General features: G+C 33.3%; 2 protein-coding genes across 2 annotated transcripts; one reads left to right on the forward strand and one right to left on the reverse strand.

Annotated features, from left to right (window-relative positions):
• Positions 1–4,712: 4,712 nt before the first annotated feature.
• LOC145641627 (uncharacterized) lies at positions 4,713–15,448 on the forward strand. The gene is made up of 10 exons (XM_081692484.1): positions 4,713–5,223; positions 5,892–6,020; positions 6,107–6,238; positions 6,336–6,461; positions 6,622–6,962; positions 7,866–8,018; positions 10,914–11,006; positions 11,717–11,775; positions 13,377–13,470; positions 15,022–15,448. Exons 1-10 carry the CDS (start codon positions 4,848–4,850, stop codon positions 15,232–15,234), a joined length of 1,716 nt encoding a protein of 571 aa, XP_081548610.1. The 5' UTR covers positions 4,713–4,847; the 3' UTR covers positions 15,235–15,448.
• A 1,481-nt stretch (positions 15,449–16,929) lies between these two features.
• On the reverse strand, positions 16,930–18,753 carry LOC145555678 (uncharacterized). Its single transcript, XM_081617423.1, has 2 exons — positions 18,324–18,753; positions 16,930–17,366 (listed from the first exon to the last, which is right to left on the reverse strand). Exons 1-2 carry the CDS (start codon positions 18,686–18,688, stop codon positions 17,255–17,257), a joined length of 477 nt encoding a protein of 158 aa, XP_081473549.1. The 5' UTR covers positions 18,689–18,753; the 3' UTR covers positions 16,930–17,254.
• Positions 18,754–27,198: the final 8,445 nt, after the last annotated feature.

Consider the following 27,198-nt stretch of genomic DNA (forward strand, 5'->3'; position numbering starts at 1 on the left):
ATAAGAGTGGTATAGGCAACAACATCAGGTTTTATCCCTCTCTTATAAAACTCTTGGAATAAGCTGCGGGCCTTCTCAATTTTTCCAATCTTGGAATAACCTTTAATCATAGTGCTCAAAATGACAAGATCAGGCTCACAACCATTTTGAGCCATGAGATCAAGTAGCTTCTCGGCATCTCTCATCTTAAAACGCGAACAATATCCATGAAGTAATGCACTGTAAGTAACGACATCTGGAGCCTTATCTCTCTCAATCATGTACTGCAAAACCGCTTCTGCTTCATATAAACACCCATCTTTACAAAACATGTCAACCAGCGTAGTAAAGGTCTGAACATCCGGCCCTATGTTGCTATCTAATAACTCATCCAACATACGCTTAGCCTCTTTCCGAGAGCCAGACTTATAGATGGCTCGAACCAAGGAGGCATACGTGACACCATCAGGACTAATACCTTCACTTTTCATATCAGCAAACAAATCCAATGCCTCGTTTAACAACCCGTCCTTACAAAGAGACTCAATAATGGTGGTGTACATAAACTCACACGGCTTAAAAGGACCCGATTGCATTCTACTAAGCAACTTAATAGCACCCGCTTTTCGGTCCATCCTACAAAGCCCTTTAACCAAAGCAGCATATGTAGCCATACTAGGTTGAAACCCTTGATTAACAATGTTATCCAACAATTTATTAGCTAAAGACAACTTATCACCAAGAACAAACCCATTAATCAAAGTATTATATGTAACACAATTAGGGTTATATCCAAGCTTAAGGCATTTACCCATAAGAGAAAACCCGAAATCGACACAACCTAAATTACAATAACAATTAGCAAGAATACCCAATGAATGTCTATCGGGCTGAATACCCAACAACTCAAGCTCCCTGAAGAGAGCGATAATGGTGGAATGAGGTTGCAGACGTTTCAATTTAGACATTGCAGTGAATAATTGACAGAAATCAATGATTGAAGGAAGAGGGTGAACAGAAGTCATTTGACGAAAGAGGGAAAGGGGGATATTCATGTCGGAAAACCCTAATTTACATTGGTCTCTTACATGATTGATAAATAATTGGCGATCAACAAAAGTATCGATTTCATTTCCACAATTTGAGTAATTTCGGAAACAAAACTGAAATTGAAATTGAAATACAGAGTATATAATAGAAGATTGGGAATTTGCAGAACGAAGAAGATGATGATGAAGAAAGTTACCAGTAAGGCGACGCATTTCTGCAGTTTTTTCTGTTTTCCTGTCACTGTTTGCTGAGCTATTGCGCAAACTGCTGCATAATGATTTAACTAATTTAAGTGAGTGCACACCGTGGTTGCAAAGAAAGGGCTACGAGCTACGATCGGATATCCGACCCGAAAAATGGACTACAAAAGCATTGAATATTAACATTGGATATGGAATACTCGTATTGCATTACAATTAAGTTATTAAACTGATATAAACTGATTTGAACGAGTTAGATTGAGCTAAGAGTTATGGTAAGGGGAATATTTGGCGAATACGGAGTATTTAGGGTTTGTTTGGCATCAGTTTTGGTTTTCAGTTTCCTTTTTTTTAAAAAACCAAAAACAGGAAACAAGAAAAAGGTGTTTCCACTTTTATGTTGTCAGTTTTCAAAATTATCATAATTTTAATAAGTTTATATAATTTTTTATTCATTATGGGACTCATATCATATACTTTTTGAAAACAAAAAACCAAAAAACAGAAAACCACGTCAATGCCAAACGAACCCTTAGTTTTTTGTTGGAGTTTAGATTTTTGGCTTTTTAGTTTGGTTACAAACCAAAAACATATTTGATTGTTGGTTTTTTTCGTTAATTTTTCAGCCAAAAGCAAAAAGCCAATACAACTGATTTTTCCACATTGTTGTAGACAACTAGCTTAAACAAACAATTTAAAAAGTCAATCCATACAAGCATACAAGATACAACTAATACTGTTGGCCAATCGCCAAACAAATACTTTTAACTGGTCAAACAAATCAGTCAATCGCCAATTCCAAACAATCCCAAGAAAGTAAAGAAAATGCTTTGTAGCAACAAAGCTCGAACCGCACATCAAGTTTGAATACAAGTGAAACGAGCTGAGTTTGAATTTTTTTTTTCTCTGATTCAAAAAGTTTGGGATTTTCCTTTCCATTGAAAAAAAGTCCAATCTTGCGTGCTCTATTATTACCCAATCACAAGACCCCTTACATATATAAGAAGACCGATTTGAAAAATCGTGGAAAAATAAAAACAATACACCAAAATTTGATCATCGAAACAAAACCAAGAAAAAAAAAACTTTCAAAAAATCTTTACTTTACTATTTAAAAACACAAATCGAATTTGCCATATATCCTGTATCTTTACCTTTCTCTATAATCAATACGAATTATTGATTAACTACCGTACAATTAGCTAATTTATTCAAGCAATTTTGTGAATTTTAATAACTTATACATAACCCATATATAGAACGGGTTTAAAAACTACTTGTTTAGGGTTCGTTTGGCATCATTATAGTTTTCTGTTTTTGGTTTTATGTTTTCCAAAATCATATGATACATGTCATATAATTAATAAAAAATTAGTCAAATTTATTAAACTCATGTTAATTTTGAAAATTGATAATAGAAAAGTGAAAAAACATTTTCTTGTTTCCATGTTTTGGTTTTTTGTTTTAAAAAAAAAAACAAAAAACAAAAAAAAAACAACAAAAAAATGCCGAGTAAATACAAATTGAAGGTACCAACGTTTGCCAAAAGTTGCAGATAAGGTACTAACGTTTCAAAAGTTGCAGATAGAGTACTCACCACATAATTGACCTTCTACAACAGGTTAACCAAACAAAAAAAAAAAAAAAAAAAAAAAATTAAAATTCTGACATTAATAAAGAGGGGACTAAAGTTTGCCATTGTTCAAGAAATCTATCGGTTAAATTATAGCTGGTACAACTCCAAAAAAAACTGACTTCCATATATACTCATCTCCATAGCCATCTTCTCCACCTTGTATCTATTGAAAAAAATAATATCAGAAGAAGCAATTACAAAAATTACAGGAAATACAAAGTGGTATTAATTCATGTCTTCTCCTTAATTCATGTACAACTAAACATGGTCTTAATTCATCCATATTTTCTGCCACAATAAGCACTCTCTTAATAAGCATATCATATCATTTGATTCATGATAAAATAAGTGCATAATAATAATAACACAGCAAAAGAAGTGGCTTCATTCATACATATACATTTGTTCCATTACAAAATGGCTATACAAGCCAAGCCATCCATTTCAACCTAAGCATTGTCATGGTAGTGACAAATCCCAAAAGATTATAAATGATTTGTCACTTTAACAACAAAAACCTACTTAACCATGACAATGCACTCCTACAATTCATATCTTAAAACTTAAAAAAAATAAAAATAAGAACAAGCTTAAATCTAGCAGCTCCTAACCCCAAAAACCATCTAGCCGCACATACCCCCCACCCAACCTAACAACAACAACCTACACATCCTCCTTGAAGAGCGGAGGGAAGCCATCAAAATAGACTGTTATGTCATTGTTGATCCAAGCATGAAAGTCACGACCATCATTGTAGATGAGGTCGTTGAGGATCCACTCGTTGACAGAGGCCCTGGGACCGAAAAAGGGTTGGAGTCGGGCTAGGTGGCGGGTTTTCCACCACAGACGCCATTTCCTGCAGACCTTCTTCACATTATCCCGACTACCCCAGTCCAGCTTGGAGAAGACTTGGACCACAAGCAAATCGGGGTTGTTGAAAATTGGGTGAGCATCGAAAAGACGTCCATACCTAGGTAAATTAATGGAGTTAGACAAGGTATTTTTCATGGAAAAACCTACTCTGTTTCAGTAACCAAAACCCTAAAAATAATTCTCAAGAAATTCTACCCAACAACAACACAATTCAATTTTGATAATCACCCACAACAACAGAATTACGCAAACAAAATATAAGATCATGATAAATAAAACAAGTAAAATCACTTTCAAACAAAATTCGCCAAAAAAAAAAAAAAAACAGAACAAGCATACAACACCATTAATGGCGAAATTAAGAAGGTGAAGACAAAAAAAGGGAATATACCTTGAGTAGATTGAAGCTCAGCCAACTTTGCTTTCTTGCATGAAGATTGACAAGCACACTCCCACATTAATGGCAATTTTCTTAAAGAGGAAGTACGAGGTTTTTTTTTTTTTTTTTTTTTGGAATGAAATGCTCTGGTTTTTATCTGAAAATGAAAGTGATGAGGAAGCTAATGGGGTGAAAGAGTGAATAAAAAGGCACTAACCTTTCCAAAAATAGCGCCATTGTCAGTGTAATGATGGCTTTTTCACTTCCCAAAGTACAGCTGAGTGGGGAATTAAGCTTTTTTTTTTTAAAGGGAAATAGGAAGTAACCGGTTATAAGCAATTGCAACCGGATTGTTAACCTGGAATAGTGGGTCCAGTACCCTCTTTGCAACTTTTAAAACGTTAGTACTCTCTTTGTAACTTTTGGCAAACGTTAGTACCTTCAATTGTATATTACTCAAAAAATGCCCTTAATTGTTGACTTGTTGTAAGATAAATAACGAAGCCAAATTGCTCACACAGTCACACGTGGCATACAATTTTTATTATATTTTCCTTTTTATCTGTGAACCTGGTTGGACTTTTCATTTATCCGATTTTAGGATTTTTCCTCGTCAAATTACCGGCATTTTCCAAAAAGCACAACACCAAAATCCATTGATGTTCATGGCCAAATTAATATCCAAGAAAACATATTAAACCTTTAATTAAGTAATCTTAATCAACAAATTATGTCATCTCTCAGTCAATCTTCATGGTTTTGTTCTCTTCACTCTACCAAAACCTTTCAACCCACCAAAAAATCCAATCTTTTTTATCCCACAAACCCCAAATTTATCAATTTTAAACCCTTTAAATTCTCTTCTATTATTGTTAGAAATTCAAAAGATGAATTGAATGAGCCAGAAGAAGAAAGCTTAGAAGAATCTGTACCAGACAGAGTTAAACTTGCACTTAAGAGAGCTAGAGAGTATAAGAAATCATTGCAATTGGGTAAAAATCAAGAAATTACAAAATACCCAGTTGCTAAATCTAATGGAATTGTAAGTGAAAATGGTGGGTTTCAGCTGAACAAAACCAATGTTGAAGAAGATGAGATTTTGTCAGGTAAAATGGTTTTTTTTTTTTTTTTTTTTTTCAAAAATATATGTTGTGAATTAGTATATAAATGGTATGTTATCGTTTGGAAGAGTGCATCTTTGGTGGGTAGAATGTGGTAGTGATGTAGACGAGATTTGATTGTATGTCTTATACCATCACGAAACACTTTACTACATTTCTAAGAGTGGTAGACCTTAAAATTTCACTATAGTTGATTGGTTTAGGTTGTACTATTGTTAGAAGTATATGATCATTGTGGACTTGAAAAGTACTACGGAATAATCCTTGCTCCGTTTTCATTTAGTTGCAACGGTTCTATGTTTGTACTATACAATTATAGCAATTTTGGTGATTTATATATTTAAGAAAAATCATATTCGTGTAGGCTCTTGTTAGATTCGTCTAACATACATAATTATATACTACGTATATAAAATAAGTTTCTCAAAAAAAAAAAAGTTTCTTGTTAACAATTTAATATATTAACTGTTGTATTATGGAGTGATAAGCGTGAAAACAAAAACATTGCAGCTAAATGTATTTGCTTGAAGCAGAAGAAGGATAAAATGTTCAGGCTGTGAGCCTGTGATATGTTTTAAAAAGTTATGGTCAATTGATGATTCTGTGAAACTGTCTAGATATGAAATTCAATAATAATGTGGGTCTGATTTCAGAGGGGGGTGATGGAGAAAAGGAGATCCCTGAAGCTGTTAGGAGGGCGATGGAGAAGGCGAAAGAGTACCAAAAAAACAAAGGAGTAATGAGCAATGGCAGAACCAATGTGGAGAGTGAAATTTTACCAGGTAGTATGAGTGTTATTAACAGTTTGTTTGAGATTTTGCAACAATTGTGATTGTTTATTTGCTAAAGAAATTGGCTTGTGTTTCAGACTACGTAGATGGCAGAAGGGAAGTGGTCCCTAATGCTGTCAGACTTGCAACGGAGAATGCTGAGGAGTATGATAAGAATCAGGGAAAGTTGGGTGATGATAAGAGTAATGAGGAGATTGAGCAGTTGCGTGGTAATGCTTAGAGTTCATGTTTTGTTTCCAAACTTTGAGGCTCCCAATTCGGTAAAGTTATGAACTTATGTTTGGTAATGGTCTAATGGATGTTCAGGTGATGAAGAAGGTGGGGATAAGGAAGTTCCAGAAGCAGTTAGGATTGCAATGGCGAAAGCCAAAGAGTATAAGAAGAACAAAGGAACCATTGATAGTAGCACTATGGAAAATTCAAAACAGACAGGTATACTAAAGGAGTAAAGGTTATAATTTCAAATAGTAGATATATTTGCTATAAAGTATTGTTGATGGGTCTAAATGGGGGCTGGAATTCGTGAAAGAATTTGTAAGTTAATGATATGGTCTTGTGTAATTGATTCCTTCATGGGATGATTTGTTTGTAGGATTGGAGGGAGGAAGTGCTAGTAATTTGGGGAATAGAAGTATTGAACCAAACACAGAAAATAAGGGCGACCTTAAAATTTCTAATATTGATTTTGTCGGCTTGAATTTTGCGGACAAGAAGAAAAGCAGGGGACTGCCAGCTGGTCTGATCCCAGTTGCAGACCCTTTTCCAATTGATGAGTTGCCCGAGGTGGAAATTCTTGTTGGTGATTCTAGCCAATTCGGAAATGTGACGTCTTCAGAATCTAAGACATCCTCACAAGAAGAAAACACTGATCTTTATAAGCCAAAGGTTACTACATGGGGTGTGTTTCCCAGACCCAACAACATTTCCAAAACGGTATGATGTTTATTGCAATATCTTGTAATGTTTTGTTCATAATTAGAGAAGTTGAAATAAATATTAAGGAGGAGAGTTTGGGCCACCCTACAAGCCCCAAGGAGGTTCTATCCCAAAATCAATTGGGTAATGGGAGTATTAAATCCTTAGGCTTATAAACTGGTAATACATCCCCTCTTCTTCAATGCGATACTACTCACATGTTCTTAACATGTGGTTTTAGCAGATTTATACCCCTTATTTTTGTGTATAAGGAGTGAAATATGATCAGAATTAAGGATTCTTTTTAAGGAATAATGTTATAATCTTATTGAATTTTATGCCTCTATTTTGCCATTAGTTAAGTCTTTTCTTGAATTCTTAGTTAAGGTCACAATAAGAGTAACGTGGCCACGTGGGATGGTTTCACTCATTGAATGTAGACATTTTCTTATTCCATCTGTTTCAAAGGTATTGTCCACCATTCTATATTGGTTTGTCCCATTTTGTTGTCCACTTTGATTGATGAATGCAATTTATTTAATCTACTGTCTCTATTACACCATAATACCATATTGTTCTTTAAATCCCACTTTGATTGTTGAAGGGAGGATTTTTACTTATTCCTAAATCCTAAGTCTCCTTTTGCAATAAAACACTTGTTAATTACATTACGACTATGCATACCATCCTATTGATGCATATGTGTATATGTTTCTGTTTCTTTTTATTTTTTAGCATTCACCACAGATCTCTCTGTTGGATGGTTGCTTGTTTTTTGTCATTGAATTCTCTGTTATCTCTGATGGTAGTTTCCTTTACATGCCTTCACCATGGAATATGTTTGTTTAATACATGTTTTCTGAATTTTTTTTTTTTTTTTGGTTGGTTCAGTAAGAATGTAGTTCATTTATGTTTTTACAGTTTGGTGGTGGTAGAACTATTCAGCCTGGAGAAGAACTTGAAACTCCGGAGGAAAGAGCTGCCAAAGAAGCTCGCTCCCGGGAGTTAATTGCTGCTTACAAGCGTAAAATGGGCTTAAATATGGATCCCAAGCTAAAAGCGGAATGTGAGAAGGTATGCTTAGTGATAAATATGGATCCCAAGTTACAGAAAGTCTTCTTTAGCATGAGTATAATAAGCTAATTGTACTTGGTTTTTCCATCACTTCTTTAGTCAAGCACAAATATTATACTACCTCCGTTTTTTATTAGTTGACACGTTTTGACTTTAGCACTATTCACATACTTCCCTTTGACCATGTTTTGTGATTTATACGTAGTGAAAAATATAATCATGTGGGATCTTTTTAGATTCATCACGGTATATGTTTTCATAATATCAACTTTTTATAATTGGAAAATTTGTCAAAAATAAGCCAACCTTTACGTGGTTAGCTCAAAATAAGCCAACCTTTCGATTAACTCAAAATAAGTCGACTTTTATGAAATATTTTTCAAAATAAGTCAAAACCTGTTAGACTATAAGGTAACCGGTTATAGAGGTAAAGTCTAACACATGTCCTTATGTGGTTGGTCCTTTTTTAAAAAATTAATCAAGCTTTATTTTTTGTTTAATTATTAAACTTTTTTAAAAAATTAACAATTAATAATTATATCAAATAAATAAAATAAACTAAAAAACTAAAACAAAAGCTCAGCCACCTCCTCCTCCCACCCACGGTCAACGGCCGACTAACACCTCTTTCCTCCAGGCGACCACCCGCTCCCTTTCCCCATTCCCGCTTCCCCCACCACCACCCCTCCCCTCTTTCCCAGAATCGTGAGTTCAATTCGTGACCGTTGAGCTTCACCAAAAAAGGCAAAGTTTAATCGCAAAATGGTTCGCTTGAATTTGGTGAATTTGGAATTGCTTGGTTCAACTGAACACGATTTCGGTTCGCCCGAACCATTTTGATTCTCTGTTTTGTTCTACTTTGGGGTTGCTATGAAGTTGATTGGTGGCCGTTGTTTCTAATTGCGGTTGTTGTGGTGGAGATGCGGGATGCGCGGCTGTTAATTTGGTGTAGCAATCTGCTGGTAGTGGTGTGTGATTTTGTGTGTGAGGTGGCTTAATTAGCGGTGCGTGTGGGTGTTGGTTAATTGTGTTGTTGGCGACTTGGTGTCGGAGTTTAGGTGGGACCGCCGTGAGAATGGGTGATCTGTTGCACGTGAGCTGATGCGAGAAGGTGAGGTAGGTTGTCGGTGCCTATGGTGATCTGTAGCCGCCGGCTGTTGGCTGCTGGCAGGGGAGGGGAGGGGGGCTAGCAGTGAGTGGGGGAGGGGATGGCTGGGCTTTTTTTTCCTTTTTTTTTTTTTCCCTAATTTTTAAAAATTTGTTTTTTAAATGTAATTATAGTTAAACACTTAATCAAAGTAAATTATTTTTAACTATAAAAATCACCTGTTTGGTAGGTTGTAGGTCATATGACCTATTAAAAAAAAGTACCCTTAAAAGTTGACTTACTATGAGTTAATCGAAAATTTGGCTTATTTTGAGCTAATCAAGCAAAGGTTGACTTATTTTTGACAAATTTTCCTTTATAATTTTTACTTATCGATAATTAAAGATATCAACGGTTGAAATCGTGCATTGGCAAACGTGACTAAAGAAACGTGTCAACTAAAAAGAAACGGAGGAAGTATTATTTTTACCAATCATATTTTTGGAAATTGATATAGTATCTAATGCCTAGGACTTCAAAGGAAAAATCCTCCTTTGAAAGGTATTAGTAACCTTGTTCTGTTGTACTACATTCATAGGCTTTATTTCTTAATTCTTGCAAATTTGAGAAATGGCACGCAAAACAAGGAAGTGGAGAAATAAGGTGAGAAGGATGTTATTACCCCTCACACACCCACCTCAATCTCATCATACTAGAAGTGCTTCCACCACTTATCTCAACCTAGCCATACTACAACCACTGTCTTGCTTACCTAACCCAGCCGCTGCCATCGTCACACCCTCTTGTACCCCCCCACCCCACCCCCCATTTTTTTCTGCAGTTGTGCTCTCACGATGGCTACCCCAATCCACCATCCCCCACCACCTGTTCATCTTCACAATGGCTACTCCCACCTACTTCTTGATCATACTAGAGACCTCAGAGCCTCCATTGATGCAATAAATAACCAAAATATAGCTCACAATTTTCATGACAACCATATTCCAGTTCCCCACTAAAGAAACAGTTTAGAAATAATTAATGCAATTGTAGCAAACTATAGTAATTGATACTAAAACAACAAATTCAACATCTCAATGTTAAATAATAATGAGAAGCTAGAAAAACAAAAGTACTTAAAAGATGAAAATGGTTTAATTATAAGTAACAAATAAATAAAAGAGTTTAAGAGTGCCCCAAAATGCAGCAACTATTGAAGCCTAGAAAAAGGAAAAACTTATTTGGGGTTCACCAGAAGAAAATTGTAAGAGACAAGTCTGCAAAACATTAGCTGAAGTCATCAAGTTAATGGCGTGAAAATGATTGATTCACTGACAAAAAACAAAGACGAGAGGAAGCTAACACCAGAAGATTAAGTGAGAAGAAGTTTGAGAAACATTTTTGTATTATTTAAAAAATGTACTGTGTTGAAAACTAACACCACCAATAAACATGGAGGTTGTGAAAATTTGACACGATGATAGTTGAATTATGAGGGTAAACTTGAAAATTACATAAAAAAAAACACTTACCGAAACGTTGAAACATCCCCAAAATTGTATACGTTGCAAGAATTGAGAAATGCAGAAAGCTATTTGTGCAGTAGGCTGTAGCTTTGTAACATCATGTGGAAATGATTATAACTGATTTGGCATCTTGAATGAATGAGGAAGTCTTCTGATTGTGGTTCATGTCAATCATGTAATTGCTTTTTGTTGTTTCTTTCTTTTGCCAAGCTGGCTTTATTAAAGAATGACAGTGATTTTTTTTTTTCCCCTATACTCTAATTCAATGATATAGTCTTTTAGGCATTGAAAGATGGAGACTCCTTGATGGATGTAGGAAGGCTGAAGGATGCTTTACCATACTATCAAATTGTTATTGATAAGCTGCCTTTCCAGGTACATTTTAATATATACGCAATATATGTATATATCATTTCATCCATTCTGGTTATTCCTTCATCTTTGGAGGTTTGGTTTATGCCTAATTACTAAAGTATAGAGTCACTATTTGGATGTAATTGGACTTTTTTTTAGTTTGCCTTTTATGGAAGATCATGCTATGCTGTTGCTGGACCAAAATTAGTAGTTTTACTACTCCTCCCCACCCCTTCCCCCCAATAAAAGAACACAAAGTTTCTATTGATGGCCAAAGATGAAGATACCTTAGAAGAGTAGAGCTGATGTCCTCGGATAGAAAGGAAAAAAATATTGAACGGTGAATCTTATCACTGCATCCTTTGAAGCACTGGTTTAAGTCAAAGAAAAGCCTTAGCAACCGTTGTATCCAATTATGAAGGGTAGGTGTGGTGGCATTAGAGAAGCTAGTTATCCAAGCAAATAGATATTGTGAAGAATCAGTAAATACTACCTCTTAACCTCGTTGACACCACTGTCGAAGCAGAATTACTTCAAAAGGGGGACCATTAATGGTGAATTAAAAGGAATTTTTTTGTTTTAATAAAAGTATTGTTTTCATGAGCAAAATATAAGGGTAATTGTTCAATTCCGGTAAACAACAAAGATTTAGTAAAAAAACTAGAATACTTGCTACATAAATCATGTTATTTTAACCTCTTAATTTATATTTGCTGATTGATTGTTTGCAGACTAAGCTTCATGGTTTGGCTGCTTTACAATGGTCAATTTGTCAAGATTCACTTCGTAGGTATGCTCTTGTAGGTCACGAGATCTGTTACTTGGTAGCATATATGATTCATATGATAGCTATCTTAGGTGCTAATGATAGTTCTGGTTCATGACCATCATTCTTTTGATTTCATAATATTGCATAATAATTGATGAAGCATTTCTAGGATGTCACATTATACCGTACCGATTCCATGATTTTAATGCATCATGTTTGTCAAGCAATTCAGCTCATATGCCTAAGCAAAACATTTTTGGTGTGGTTGAGAAGTATAGTTTGGAAGATCCTCCTTGAAAAAGCCTTACCATGGTGCTCTTTTTGTGCTTATTAGCAAATTTCATTATCATTGCCTGCTTGCATCAAAAGGAAAAATGAACTTTAAAGATGAGCTGAAAGATCACATTTTAGTTACATTGGAGGGAAAGATTAGATGCTCAGTGCATACTTGGTAAAGACAGAGAATCTAATGCAGGCCTGCAGGGTCTTAAACTATATTGGAGGGGAAAACTAGATGCTCAATACATCCTTGGTAAAGACTGAGAATATAATGCAGGGCCTTAAACTATAATTCCCCTTCTTTTCATTGGATGATTATCGTTTCTTTTGTTGGGTTCATAACTTCACATTTGTATCTTACACTTACCAAATGAGGCCGTTTTATTTAAGTATTACACTTTTATTTTTAGCAAACTACTCCATTAATATTGTATCTCTATCTCCTGTTAAAAAAAAAAAAAAAAAGTATCTCTATCTTCTTATGGTCCCCCAGACCCCCACTCATGCCCGTTACTACTTTCTTTCTTTTTTTTTATTTCTTTCCCTCTCACATCCCTTACTTTTTAATAAATTATTAACCCCATTATCTTTTCTTCTTATTTTTTAATACTCCAACTACTCTACTTACATCTTTTATATTAAATCAATTGATTTAGCTAAAACTATATGGCAGTCAGAGTGTAACACTAAAAAAAATAAAAATCGGAGGGGGTAATATATTATTTGGATGATGGAAAAAATGTTCATTTTGGTAGCCTATTGCTATATCATAGGATTTCCACTAGACCTTTGTCATCATTGAAGACATGTTCAGGGAGAAACCTCTAAACTAGGCTATTTTAAAAGCTTATCGTTTATGTGAAGGTGTTTGCACCTTTCTTCATGAGGGAGTTTTAATTTTTTTTCTTAATGGGAAGCTACACAAACATGCTTAAAAGGGAGGATAATACATGTGTTACAACTACAACTCCCATGATGGAAAACAGTTTTGGAGAATAGGATATGATTGTAGGCTATTCCGCATTTCCACATATATCTAACTCGAGATCTCCCCACAGGAATTACACTTCTACAGGTTATTTACTGCTAATGTAGATGTGAAAACTTCAAGATCTTTATTATAAGCCAAGAAGCATAGTTATTATAAATCTTCAAAGTAGAAAATGCTGGAAGATTTATGGACTTGTCATGCAAAAAATGCTGGAATAATTATACTCATATATTCATGGACTTGGCTGCAAGCCTCATTGTATGAAGCGTCTAGGAACCAATTATTTATGTTGCTAACTTCCAAAGCCTCAAAACGGTGATAATCTTTCTTGTATTTCCGGCTTTATCTGCAGGACAGAAGAAGCTCGATCTATGTATGAGAAGCTTCAGTCACACCCTACTGCCGACGTTAGCAAGAAGGCAAGACAGTTCGTATTTAGCTTCAAGGTGAGTAGCATTTCTATCATTCTATGGTTTCCTTCGTGATGCACCGTATTTTCTAAAATATGTATCATCATCAGCTAAAATTTTTGGTTATGACATGTCAACTCATAAGCGATGTTTTTGATTCGCACTCTGGGTAATGATGAATTTTTTGTCTCACTGAAACATGCCTTTTTTATTCTTAGGCTATGTTTGGTTTGTTTCTATCCCGGAAGACTGAGTTGCCCAGTTATAGACACCTAAATGTTTGTCTCCTTAAAGATTTCGAAAATTGCCAAGAAATTGGTTTATAATTAGTTCATACCATAAAAAATACCCATATCATGCATCAACTCAATTATAAGGCCTAATTAGGGGTGCAGGATAACCTAAACCCAGATTTTCTGTAAGGCGGGATCTGATATGCACAAACTGCTATGGAGCCTTCCATCCAAGGGAGGCAATTGCCACGATGGCCTTAATGCAACATGCATGCACGACACAACCCTTTTTGGAACACTTTCTACTCTAATTTACCCTGCAAGCAATTTTTAGTGAATCCTTCTTCATGATGTAGGTTTCTATATTAATAAGCGTGTTCATATAATTTGTTTGATTCTTTATTGTTGCTTTATATATTATCAATTTATCATGCACGCTTTGTTAACATATACTTTATATATTATGCTTTGCATCTGCTATTGTGCTTCTTCCTATCCCTCTTTAAATACCTAATAATCGATTGTCATACCTAATAAAGATAACTTGCACAATTTTTAGGGTGTAATGTTTATAATTTAATGAAGTGGACATCATAATTAAATCTTTTTAACCACTGCCAAAAAAAAATAAAAATAAAAATAAAAATTGTGTGAATTAAGAAGCAAACCTTGTGTAGTAAATTTGTGTTGATTAGCATCATAAATTACGTAAATTGCATGTTGTCATTAATCTCTTTATTATAGCATTATTTTCATCCCGTCCCAATTTAGTGTGGCCCGTTTATTATGGCACTTAGGTTGAGAAAATATGTTCGATGTTTGATTATTGAATGCTAGTGAATGTGATGGGAGATTATGAGATACTTTTAGTAAATAAGAGAGAGTGTAGCTGTGTAGAACCCAAAGTTTTAGTAGTGGGAAGAAAGTTAATCAAATTAGGACAAGAGTATTTGTGTGACATTGAATCAATAGAGGTCTCTTAATGGCGGATATAAGCTCTTCTGGCCTTGTCTGTACTCATCCCCAGATCCGCTATGATTCATGTTCAATATGAAGTTATATTCTTTGTATATGCAATGATCTAACGTAGAAACATTTGTAAGATTGGTTCCTTTGGTATGCCCCTTCATAGAATTCAACAAATTTTATGACTCTTCCTATAAAAATTCATCGGCAACTCCCTACTTTGCTTCTTTTGTTCTCATTCGCATCAAGTAATTTACATTTGCAATAGGCTAATGCCTACACATTTGATTTGAGCACGTCTTTCTTAAGTTGAAGTTAATTCTTCTAATATAAAAGTGTGGCATACATTTTGGGGACTAAAGCAGCTTATATGTTGTTAATATGGCAGGCCATGGAAATGTTGAAAGTTACTAAATCAACTGCACCACCCAAGAACACTGGATACCAGAGCTATTTCGAAGCTTTTGTTGAGGACAAAGCAGATTATACTCTGGGTAGTGCTGAAGAGAAAGATGATACTTTTAATCAGGCTGCTTTGTATGTCGTCTTTCTCGCATCTCCCATTTTACTCGTACTACTACTGGTAGCTATCAGAGGATAGATTTTGGTTGAATGCCAAAACAGATGGTTCCTTTTTATGTACATCTTTGTGTATAAAATATACTCCATATTTATTTTGAACTATAAAAAGGTGGTTTGTCACTTCCTATACTAGGAATCCCAGGATTAGTTGAACAATCTATGTCCTCTGCAAATTTTAACAGTAATATACAATTTAAGCCCTATAGTTTACAGGATTAGTTCAGTTCTTATAATACGTACTATCTTGTTTAATTAAAATGTGGTTTTGTTCTGGTAAATTTTTTTTTATTTTATTTTTTTTTCTGCAATGTTTGGAAGTTATAAAATGTGTAAAGATGATCCGATCCAAGAACAATATGACTAAATTTGAATTAATTCAATCACCCTATTCACCTAATCTGAATTAGGGATGTTAGTGGGGCGGGTCAAGTAGGATTCCCGCCCCAGTGGGGTGGGGATGGGTCTCGGTTTGGCGAGTGGTTTGGCGGGTGGTGGGATAAAAACCATACCCGCCATGGGTGATGGGACGGGGGTGGATTTTAAGTTGTACCCGCCCGATCCTCGCCCCGCCCCACTTTGCACCCACCCCATACCCACATCTATATATATATAAAAGCAAAATTATATACTTTTTTATACTGTAAAATACTTACGTGAAATAAAATAAATTTTTTTTAAATACCACGTGAAATAATTATAATACTTTGTACTATTATATTATAAACAAAAATGTGTGTAATATTAATAATGTTATTTATTTATTTATTATAATCCGTATTAATTATGTAAGATTGTGTATTTGAGAGATGAAGAATAGGTGGGCCTTGGGTGGGGATTAGGCGGTTCTTTCATGGGGATGGATATCCAAGTAGGGGGTGGGGCAGGATTGGTTTTGGAGTTGTACCCGTCTGGGCGGGAATGGGGATGAATATTGGACCCGCCGTGGGGATGGATGAGGATGAGAAGACCAACATTCGCCCCGCCCCGCCCCATTAACATCTCTAATCTGAATCCAATATGCACACATAGCTCAACTGTTAGTGATTTGATGCACAAAATGATAAAATTGTGGAGAATGCAGGAATTAGATATTAGCATCCATTTATGGGTTCTTCACAAAGTCTTATATGTGGCCAGCCACTATAGGGGTTACTTTGCTAGTGTAATGGGGGTTACTTGATCAGTGTTAAAGGGGTTACTTCATCACTGTTATAGAGTTACTCGGTCAGTGTCATAGGGGTTACTTGATTGGTATTACAGGGGTTACTTAATCAATGTTATAGGGGTTACTTTAAGTGGTCACACGGTGTGGCCGGCCGCACACTAGACAAGTTGTTCCTTTAATCGTATTTTTTTTATTTACATAACTTAATATTGATAACTCACATATTCACATGTATTGTTTTTTCGATAAGCCATATTCTTTCTGACACAATTTAAATTTCGACATTAATTATGTATACCTCAACTAATAATTCAAGCCTGAAAAGCTTCATGCTTATATGGGTGATCCCTTAGGAACATGCTAAAAAAATTCTTCATGACGACTAATGGAGCATGATCGCTAATTTTGCTATATTAATGGCTTCAAGGTGTGCAGAAATGTTAACCTTATATGGAGTTATATCAGATAAGCTGTAGCAGCAATAGTTCATGTAAGTCATGTCATTTAAGTGCTCCAAAAAAAAAAATAAAAAAAATCACCTTAACAGTTTCGGCATAAGGTCCTAAGGTGCCTGACTGCCTGGTGATGCTATTTCGTAGCTCTTGTACAGGAAAACAAGTACAAGCTTAAACTGTGAATGTCGTCCCTTTAAGAAAAACTAAACATGATATCAAGTGACAGATAAAACATTCGGCACATAGAAGAATACAGAAAGGGTACATTCTAACAATAAGAAAATTGTGCTGAAACAGTTACTGTAACTCGGGACAATGTTGTTGAGCTCCTTTATCACACCGCGCAACTAACTGCTGCTTAGGCTGCCTGTACATAAGGAATTAAGCAAGCAGGATTTGCTAACCCGAAGAAGAGTAATTCAGTACTCCCAGTCCTTCAACTTCTTGTTGCCTTTAGGCCTTGATATCGGCTTGTCCATGCCACCCATTCTTGCGTTGTGTCTCATGGAGAGAGGACGGTTGTAAGACAGCCTGCAATATAATTTAAAGATAACACCATGAATGAAACGATAGACAACATCCAAATAGTTTTCACAAGAAATTACAACTACTTTACAAGCTAATGCTCTTCAGTCATAAGACAACATCCATCACGAAATTACAAGCTAATGCGCTCTTCAGTCATAAGACTCATAACCCTACAAACTAATTACTGTCTAAATAGTTTTCACATGAAATTACACCAACCAAATCTCTCATTATATACGGAGTATTACGGATATTGCTACGCCTTTTCCAAAAGACAGTCTAATAATTGTATGATTTGTATCACTTTTATATTATATACCATGCATTAGACCATCTTTTCGAAAAGGCATAGCAAGATAAGCGATTTCCTTAATACTCTAATAGTGAGAGGTTAATTGTGATGGTGTGAAATTAAAAACTAATTTAGGATACGTACTTTTGTTGTGTGTGTTCCGTTATATAACGCTTTTCTACCCTTTCAATTACAAAGACACGTAGTAACAAACATATTCTAATTCAATGATATATGAGTAATATGACGGATAACTTTTATACATACCTTTAATTTAAACCCTCATTCAAATACTATAATTTAAACCAGTAACATAACATTTAAATCAAACAATGCCGTTTTTAAATACAACTCCACAAAATGCAATTCGTTTTAATACAAAGTTTGATCACCATAAGCTAATCAATCAATTCATTTTTGCTCACTAGAAAACTAATACCTAGCAGACCAATCAACCATTGCTAAATCATTATGTCCAAACAAATCAACTTCTAATCGGACTTTAGGGTTAGGTCGTGTTTAGTCTAAGTCAGTTTTTAACCCTCTAATCATGCATTCACAACATCCACTCAAACCCTAATTTCACACATTCACAATAATCAAACCAACAAAAACAATCAATTCAAAAATAAAAACAAAATAAAATGGAAGAAAGTGAGAGAAATTACGGGGAATTGAAATCAGAAGTATCCTCATTAACAAGGTGAGTCCACTTAGTCCTACCACGTCGGCCAAAATTCTTAACCTGCATAACCTTCGGAAGAATAGTCTTGTCCATCTTATCCTCACCCGTCGGCGCCGAGAAATCTCGCCGGAAAATTTCATCGGAGCCAGCAGTTCCGGCAGGATCATCGGGATCCGATTGGAAAAAGGGGCCTCGATGATAATATTTCTGCATGAATTTTCTCTTCGTTTTATTGGGATAGGATTCTTGGGTTGTGCAATTTTTGTTGTTACTACCCTTTTCAATGGCTATTTCACCATGTTTTGCTGCCATTGATGTTTCTCTCTCTTCCTCTCTGTCTCTCTTCATCGATATTTTGTGTTTCTTCTGATTCTAATTCGCGGGTGTGGGGGGTTTTCTTCTTATTTTATAGGTTTCGGGATGTCAATTCATGAATAAGGGAAAACACGAGTTAAGCTTACAATTAGGGACTAAACTTTTTTACTTTTCACTTTTTGGACCTGGACTTACATCCAAACATTGAAGCAAGCCTTTTTCGATCATACTATCTCCATCCAATAGTTCAATTTATTTTAAGTTTTTTTTTTCTCTTCAACAATAAAGTTTTTCAGCCTACAATCATAAGTATGAATTGGTGAAGTCGTAGATGTAGTTAAAAATATTCAAATCGATTTTTTTTTTTTCAAATATTTATTCTAAGGGTATTTATTTAATGTTGATAATTGAATTAAAAAGATGGTTTTCTTACCTTGCATTTTAAGAAATTAGAATAATGTTGTTGGTCCACTATACAATTGCATAAACACAATATTTCTAAATTGACCCCAAATTGAAGTTTAAAATTTTAAAATACAATTGGAACAAACACATAAATTCAACACTATAACAACACTAAGCAGTAGCTTCAGCATCATTATTCATGAATACCCATAAAATTCTACTACGTCTAAAAAATAAGCCCTAAATCTAGCAATAAATTATGAGAAAAAACCAAAATTGAAGTAAACTAGTTGTACAAGATTCATAGAGAACTTAGTTTTTTTTTTTTTTTTTTTTTTTTTTTTTTTTTTTTTTTTTTTTTAATAAAAAAAAAATCATAGATAACTTACTTGTGCTAAGATGCTTGAAAAACCATTAATAATCTACACCAAAATCGCCTTCAAAGCTTCATTTTTTTTTTTTTGAAAGGGAGAACAAACAGGGGAATCGAGGTTGATGATGAAGAGTGGAGTTGAAAAGACACCTTATTTTTTGCAGTAATTTTTTTGGAGTAAAAAACTAAAAACACCTAACACAATTTTATAAAAAATAAATTCTCTTTTGTAAATAATTAAATTAGAACCTAAAATAATTAATGGGCCCCACCACTTAACCATAGTTAATTTTTTCAACTATAATTCTTTCTTAGGTCCCAAAGGGTGAAAGAAAAAAGTTTAGGTCCCAAAAGGTGAAAAATAAAAAACTTTAGTCCCTAAATATTACCTTAACTCGGGAAAACACGGATAAACTCAACCAAAAGCTTAGGTCTTGTTTGACATCATTTTTGGATTTTCAGTTTCCTTTTTTTTTAAACTAAAAACAAGAAACAAGAAAAAGTTATTTCCACTTTTTAGTTGTCAGTTTTCAAAATTATTATGATTTTAATAAGTTTAAATAATTTTTTATTCATTATGTGACATAAATCATATATTTTTATACACCAAAAAACAAAAAACCACAGCAATGCCAAACGAACCCTTAATTCATTGGTAAATCAAATTATTTAAAAATAATTCAAAAGTGAGATTAGTTTTAGCGGATGCTCCAAATGTGGAATTATCCTAACAATTTTTTTCAAGAAAAAAGAGAATGATTGAATTAGGCAATAAATCAATTATTTTCTTTATCTTTTTGTCACTCCCACTATCCCTATATTTTTTTGTCCTACGTATTTGATTTCACGATTTTTTAAGATGCGTCTTAAAATATACGAGTATATACTTCCATTTTCATACGCGTAAAAAAATATGTACTATAAAAACTTGATAATAATTAAATATACAATGAGAAAAATCCTAAAAGATCTCATATGATTATATTATCTCTTAGCAGCTTAATAGTACTTCCGTTAATTTTTATGTGCAACTTTGGAATATTTTATATCTCACAAATAATACCCCCAAAGTTGCACATAAAAATTAACATAGGTAGTATAAACTTAGGGCATGTTCACATTTAGTAAACTGAATTGGTTGGAGCTGAACTGAACTGAAATGAGTTAAAATGAATATTTTATGAAAGAAGGAAATCAAGAGCTAAACTGAAATGAACTGAACAGAACTAATTGGAGCTGAACTGAAATTAAGTTGAAGTGAACAGGTCTTTGATGTTAAAGTTTTTAAAGTTGGACCTAAAGATTAGCAATGGGGCAAAAAATAAAAAAACATAGGGAGTACTTGCTATACTTGCCGTAAAAACAATTGTTTAAAGACTTGTAATTTTGCATATGTAAAGTTGAATTGGACCGGTCCAGCACTCTAGCATCTCAAACTGTCCATTTGTATATATGATGAGATTAGCCTAGTCCAAACAATACGCAAGCTTTAACACCTAAAACTCTGGACATTCCATTTATATGGGCATATGTATGATGTAGTTAGAACGTGGCACACATACTTCACCGATCCAAGACCCAAAAATTAGCAAGATCTGTTGTTCGGATCGGTTGTGCTAGGACCAAACTCGAACCAAACCAAAAATTTACACTTCGTATATGTAAAAGAAAATAATTGTTTAACTTCTAATTTGAAGGTTTAGTATGAAGTAGCTCATAATATAAAAATATTTTTAACATATATATTGACAGTAAAATTTAACCATCTAAAAGTAAATAGTGCATATGATTTTTTTTTTAGTTCAAGACTAGTTTTTGTTGGGTTTTGGCTGGAGTGAACCAAAAAAGATATAATTCCTCGACTCAGAGACCAAACTGATTCCTTTTGTGAGAGAATCTAGACTGATAAAACAAATTTTCTTACTTCGAAGAAAAATGCAGGTCACACAAGCCCACGATATTGCTTATATGTGTATGGTTAATTTACATAGCTTTTTTACGTGTTTTTGTTTAGTTGCAGTTGTATAAAAAATAAAAAAAAATAAATAAAAAAAAAAAAAGAAAGAAAGAAAGAAAGAAAAAGAAAAATGCATGAGAAATAACTAACCGTAATGAATTATGTTAACCTAGACATCATCTAGTCTAAATACTAGTTTTAATTAAAGTAAATTATTAGAAAATTGCCATTATAAAGACATACACATAACAAAATACTAGTATATTTTAATTGAAGTTTGTCTTATTATTTACATTGCCAATTTGCCATGAATGAATGTTTGACTTTGAATTGATCTTGTACAAAAATCGTCAAATTATAACAAAGGCGTTAATAATACATTCACCATGCATACCAAATTGTTGCATAAATTCCACATTGCTACCTACATATCAACGGCTGTTGCATACTTGCAATACACCTCACCTTCTTGGTCCCCCAAATAACGTCTTTGTTACCAATTAAATGCAGAAAGCAAATTCAGCTTAAGTAACATACCTCATAAGTAATTCATACATACCACGAATTCACTACATATGTTCTAATTCTGTTTGTTAATAATCGCAACATGTTGACGTTTACATTAACTATCCATTGTCTTTGATCATATATTTTTATTATTCCTTCTATACTTTTTGTAGGTTATGTTTGATTTATCTTATGTTGTCTGAAATTATATGATCTAAACTTTTTTGAACTTATTTTTTCTAAACTATCTTAACTTGTATCTAAAATTTTTTGTAAAAAAAAAAAACTTGTCTTGTCCAATTTTATTTATTTACTTCGTCTAAAATGATATGAATTTATTTTATCTAAAATATTTTTGTCTGAAATTAAAATTAAAATAAAATAAAACAGATATACTAGCAACTATTCCACATTTAAGATTGTATATATATATATATATATATATATATATATATATATATATTGACTTATTTGATAAATGTAAAATCTAAGTGTTTGTTCTCCTCAGCTTATTTTCAGTTCAGTTTAGTTCAGTTCAGTTCAACTACAATTAATTAAGTTCAGTTCAGCTACAATCAATTAAATTCAGTTCCTAATTTCCTTCTCTCATAAAATATTCAGTTCAATTTAATTTAGCTTCAATTAGTCCAGTTCAGTAAATTAGAATATACCCTAAGTATTGCAAATTTGCAATTAATCTGAAATGAATGTATTAGAGAGATAACATATTTTCTAATACAATGGACCACTTTGAATAATTATGTGAAGACTTTAGTTTGATTTGGATAGGTTATGTTAGCCAGTAACATGTGGGTGGTCTGCCAAAAACAGAAGAAAAGTGAGTGAAAAAAAAAGGAGGGTTGCTAAAAAGGAAGATAGATATGCTTACTTACTTGGGTGTGTAACTTGCATTATTATTACTTTTGAGAATGTTTGTGTGTAACTTAAGCTTGGAATTCACCAAAAGCTCTATATTCACATGGTTGGCGGTGGTGAAAATAAAGTGGAAAACAACCATTTTTCCACCTTATATTATTCTTCTTTCTAATATTTTTGAGAATAATAATAATAATATGGAGTACAAAAATAATGGATGGTTTATATGATTTGCCAATTTGCTTTCTTATTGAAGGGTTTTACTTCAAATATAATCATCCAAAGTGGTCCGACTACAAAAGATACTATATATACCACGTTATTAGGGGTGGGTCCTTTATAACTATAAGCCATAAGGGTTGGTTTCTCTTGGTTTTGGAATGGTTACATCTTACATGGTTTATTTTGACAAGGAATAAGGATGATGTGTTTGAGGATTATTCCTTCCATGTGGATGCAAATGTGTTATCCTGCGTAATTAGAATTTGTTCTCTTCACATGAATTAATATGTTCCCTTTGATTCATTAAGGGATACTAAGTTGTATACTTGTATTGGTCTAAATAAAGTTTAATTGTATTTTCTACCGATTAACGTATAAGAAAAATATTATTTAATGAGATTTTATTAGAGCGAGATAGGCCATATGAATAAATGTGTATCTTTCAATTATAATTATTCTATTTTTTTTTTTTTTTTAAGATGCAATTAAAAATATTTCGTTCTCTTATAAAAGCAATTGGGAATTTAAAACTTTAGTCTGATCTAATTTGAATTTTTTTGTATAGATTTATTGATATGATTTTGACAATTTAATTAAGTACAAATACGTAATAGGCTAATAGGATAAATTGTTTTTTATTGATAATGTTATTATTGAAGATTATAATGAAGTTTCAAGATCAAAATTTCACTGTCTATTAGGAAAAAAATTCAAGCCATTTTAGCTAATTATTTTCTGTCTAAATAATATTTATTTATTATTATTATTATTATTATTATTATTATTATTATTATTATTATTATTATTATTATTATTATTATTATTACTACTGTTATATTATTATTATTATTATTATTATTATTATTATTATTACTACTGTTATATTATTATTATTATTATTATTATTATTATTTGAAAAATCTATATGAATGTAAACATTATTAGATGCATTTTAATTTATAATCAAGGTTAAATAGCTTTTAAATAGGTGCTTCAAACCTAGGGTATGTTCTAATAGACTGAAATCAGTTGAACTGAACTGAGCTGAACTGAACTAAACTTAAGTGAAATGAATATTTTTTAAGAGAAGGAAATTAGGAGCTGAAGTGAACTGAACTGAGCTGAACTGAACTGAAAATAAACGATGAAAACAGGCCCTTATACCAGTATATATTTTGAATCAAGAAAGCATAGTACTTGACTACTTTCCATAAAAAAAAAATAAAAAAAAAATAATAAAAAAAAAAGAAGTACGATTTAGATAAGTTATTTAAAAGATACTAGGAAAAAAATGATTTAAAAATAAATGAAAATCCACTATAAAATATAAATCCACCCAAGTAAAGTATGACATGCTTTATAGCTTGAGCTTTTATCTATTTTCTGTTGTTGTGGGAATCAAAAAACCAAACACTAAACTTAGAAAATGATGAAAATTTAATGGTTCTTATGATGGTCGCTTGACTTGTGCGCAAATCTAAGCAAATAATACATCCATGCCTATTGGTACAAGTAAATTATACTGCAATTCTTGAACTTGTCTCATGAACAATGGTCAACCCTTGTCTTCTTAATTTTTCTAAGGAGGGATTTTTATTTTAATTTTGTCATTATTTTATTTTAATTTGTTCGTGTTATGTTGGTTTCTAATTTGTAGGATTGATTTGTTGAATGCCTAAGTTTACTTCTTAGTTTGCATGATTGCATCCACTTTCTTGTAATAGTACCTCCCATTCATTACTAGTTGTTGAATGCCTAAGTTAATTGTTTAGAGACAAATACTACTATTATATACTGCTATACAAAGTATTTATTATACAAGTATATGAAATACAAGAAAAAATAACTACAGATGTTGAATTAAGTCTATTAGAGATCAATGTTAATTAGCTCGAGTACATTATACAGTTGTACACTATTGAGTGTACACGTGCACGTATAGTACCGTACAATTTAGTGCACATGTCTTGTGTGTATGTGTCAGGGTCCTATGCTAAGTTGTTAACCTTGAGGAATGATTGAATGAATTAATGAATGTGTGTACTTCGTATAACTTAATTGATACTCTTTTCATCACGGTATGCTTGAATTAGGTTTTGTATGTTCAACAATAACTTTGAGTGGTTTGGTAGCTATTAGAGGTATGATTAGTTTTTACCTAAAGTTAAAAAAAGTAGCTTTAATTTATTTAGAAAGACTTTGAGTCCAAAAAAAATCTTTTTAACACTGATATAAAGCGTCTTTTTAATAGTATTTTTTAGTGTTTTTCTTGAAGATATATAAAGTTATATGAAAATTTCAATTTATTTTTCTTAGAATTAAGAATAATTATAAAATTCGAATTTACTATTGTTAAAAAGATAATTTACTGAAGAAAATTTGTTTACATAGAATCATAATTTTTAAGGTTAGTTATATATAACTCTAATTTTAAAATTACGTAACCTCTTTGTTAAGAAGGGCCTAATTAGTGCAAATTAGTTATAGTGCTCATGGTGCACCAATCTCAGTTTAAGCAACTTTTTCCTAATTCTGTAGCTTCGGCGATTCTTGGTTTGGAGCGTCCGTTAAAAAAGCTTGATGATTTTGTTTACTGGAAATACACGCGAGATGGATCCTTCTCGACCAAATCTGCCAACTCTTGTTTACAGTCTCAGCATTTATCCCTTCCTTGCACGTTGATTTCGTCTTCTTGGTGGAAGCAATTATGGGGTTTACTTGTGCTTTCGAAGTGGAAGATGCTGGCTTGGAAAGTTTTACATAATGCCCTTCCTATTGCGGAGTTACTTGTCAGTAAGGGCATTCTGATTGATTCAACCTGTGTGTTTTGTCGTGTTTCCTCTGAGTCGGTGGGACAATAATTATTTCGGGACTGTCCTTTATCCCGACGTTTATGGGATTCGTTTCCTTGGGTTCCCTTCCCACTGACACTCTACTTCCTTTTCATGACTGGTTTGCGGTTCTTATTTCCAGTTATGCTATGCCCAAGAACTAGTCTGCTTTAGATTGGTTCTTCGGTGTCTGTTAAAGCCATCAGGCTTACCCGGAATAATGTTAGGTTTTGATTGGCGGTTTATTCTCCCTAGTCTGTTTTGGAGCTAGCCTTTGACTGGTGTGACAGAAGTAAAAAGACTCGCGAGTTATCAGATTACTCTGATGAGATTACTCCTGGGTTCTCTTGTGCTTCTGTGAGTCAGGTTCTTCGCGCGGTGATCTTCAAATGGCATGTGATACCGTTATGTTTTTTGATGGTGCCAGGGATCAAGAGAATAATAATGCAGGTACAAAGTGGTGTTTTTGGGATCCCTTTTTTCCCATGTGGTAGGGGGTGGAGCTCGGGCTTGTATGGCTAGCTCCACGCTTCACTCTGAGTTGCAGGCTTGTCTTTTTGGTCTTAAGCATGCTTGCCAATGGGGTTTTATTCGGATTAGCCTTCTCACTGACTGTATGATTATTCCTCGGCTGCTTTTGGATCTCGGGTCGACAGATATTTCGATGGTTTGGATTATCCTCCTTTACTACTTGTCATATCGGAAGGTTTCAAGGACTTCAATTGCTGATGCTCATTCTCTTGTTGTGGCTGCTAGGCGTAGAGATTTGCTTTATTTTATTTTCTAGTTTTTGTTTTTGTTTCTCTTTGTCAAAAAAAAACAAAAAAAAAACAAATAATATTCTTTGGGTTGAATTTATTTATATATATAAATATGCCTATATTCTTTTTATTTTTGAATGTTTTTTTGGGGGTTGGGGTTGGGGTTGGGGGGGGGGGGGGGTTGGGGGGAATTCTACTACATGTTCATTGTGTTTAGCGTGGAGATTAGACATCTTATTTGGATTAGAACATGTTCTTTGTTTCTTTTGGAATTACATTCGTTAAGTTTAACCCTTGTGTTCATGTTAATTTGTTTTTGGCTTTATGTTCTTTGAATTTGACCTTTGTGTTCATTAGGTGCACAATAAGCACTTTGCATCGTGTGCACAATCAATAATTGGCCTAATTAGTAAACGAATTAGCTCAAAAATAATATTATCCTTAAATTTATGATAATTATGTTTTAAAAAATAATTGTGAAGTGAATAGCTATATTTGAAATTCATGTAAATGTGAATGCATACAGATTTAAGAAAAGGTGTTATCAAGAAACCTACTAGTATAAAAAATACCTCGAAAAAAAGATCTTATAAAAATAAATTTATGAAAAT

Source organism: Chenopodium album, chromosome 8, assembly GCF_948465745.1.
Source record: "Chenopodium album chromosome 8, dcCheAlbu1.1, whole genome shotgun sequence".
In the NCBI taxonomy this organism is placed as follows: Eukaryota; Viridiplantae; Streptophyta; class Magnoliopsida; order Caryophyllales; family Amaranthaceae; genus Chenopodium; species Chenopodium album.

Excerpts from the sequence above, each read along its gene's own strand:
- LOC145641627 (XM_081692484.1), top strand. The coding sequence starts at position 4,848 with ATGTCATCTCTCAGTCAATCTTCATGGTTTTGTTCTCTTCACTCTACC. Across the intron at positions 5,224-5,891 it reads AGAAGATGAGATTTTGTCAG|AGGGGGGTGATGGAGAAAAG; the intron begins GTAAAATGGTTT and ends GTCTGATTTCAG. Across the intron at positions 6,021-6,106 it reads GGAGAGTGAAATTTTACCAG|ACTACGTAGATGGCAGAAGG; the intron begins GTAGTATGAGTG and ends CTTGTGTTTCAG.
- LOC145555678 (XM_081617423.1), bottom strand. The coding sequence starts at position 18,688 with ATGAAGAGAGACAGAGAGGAAGAGAGAGAAACATCAATGGCAGCAAAA. Across the intron at positions 17,367-18,323 it reads ACTTCTGATTTCAATTCCCC|GCTGTCTTACAACCGTCCTC; the intron begins GTAATTTCTCTC and ends ATTATATTGCAG.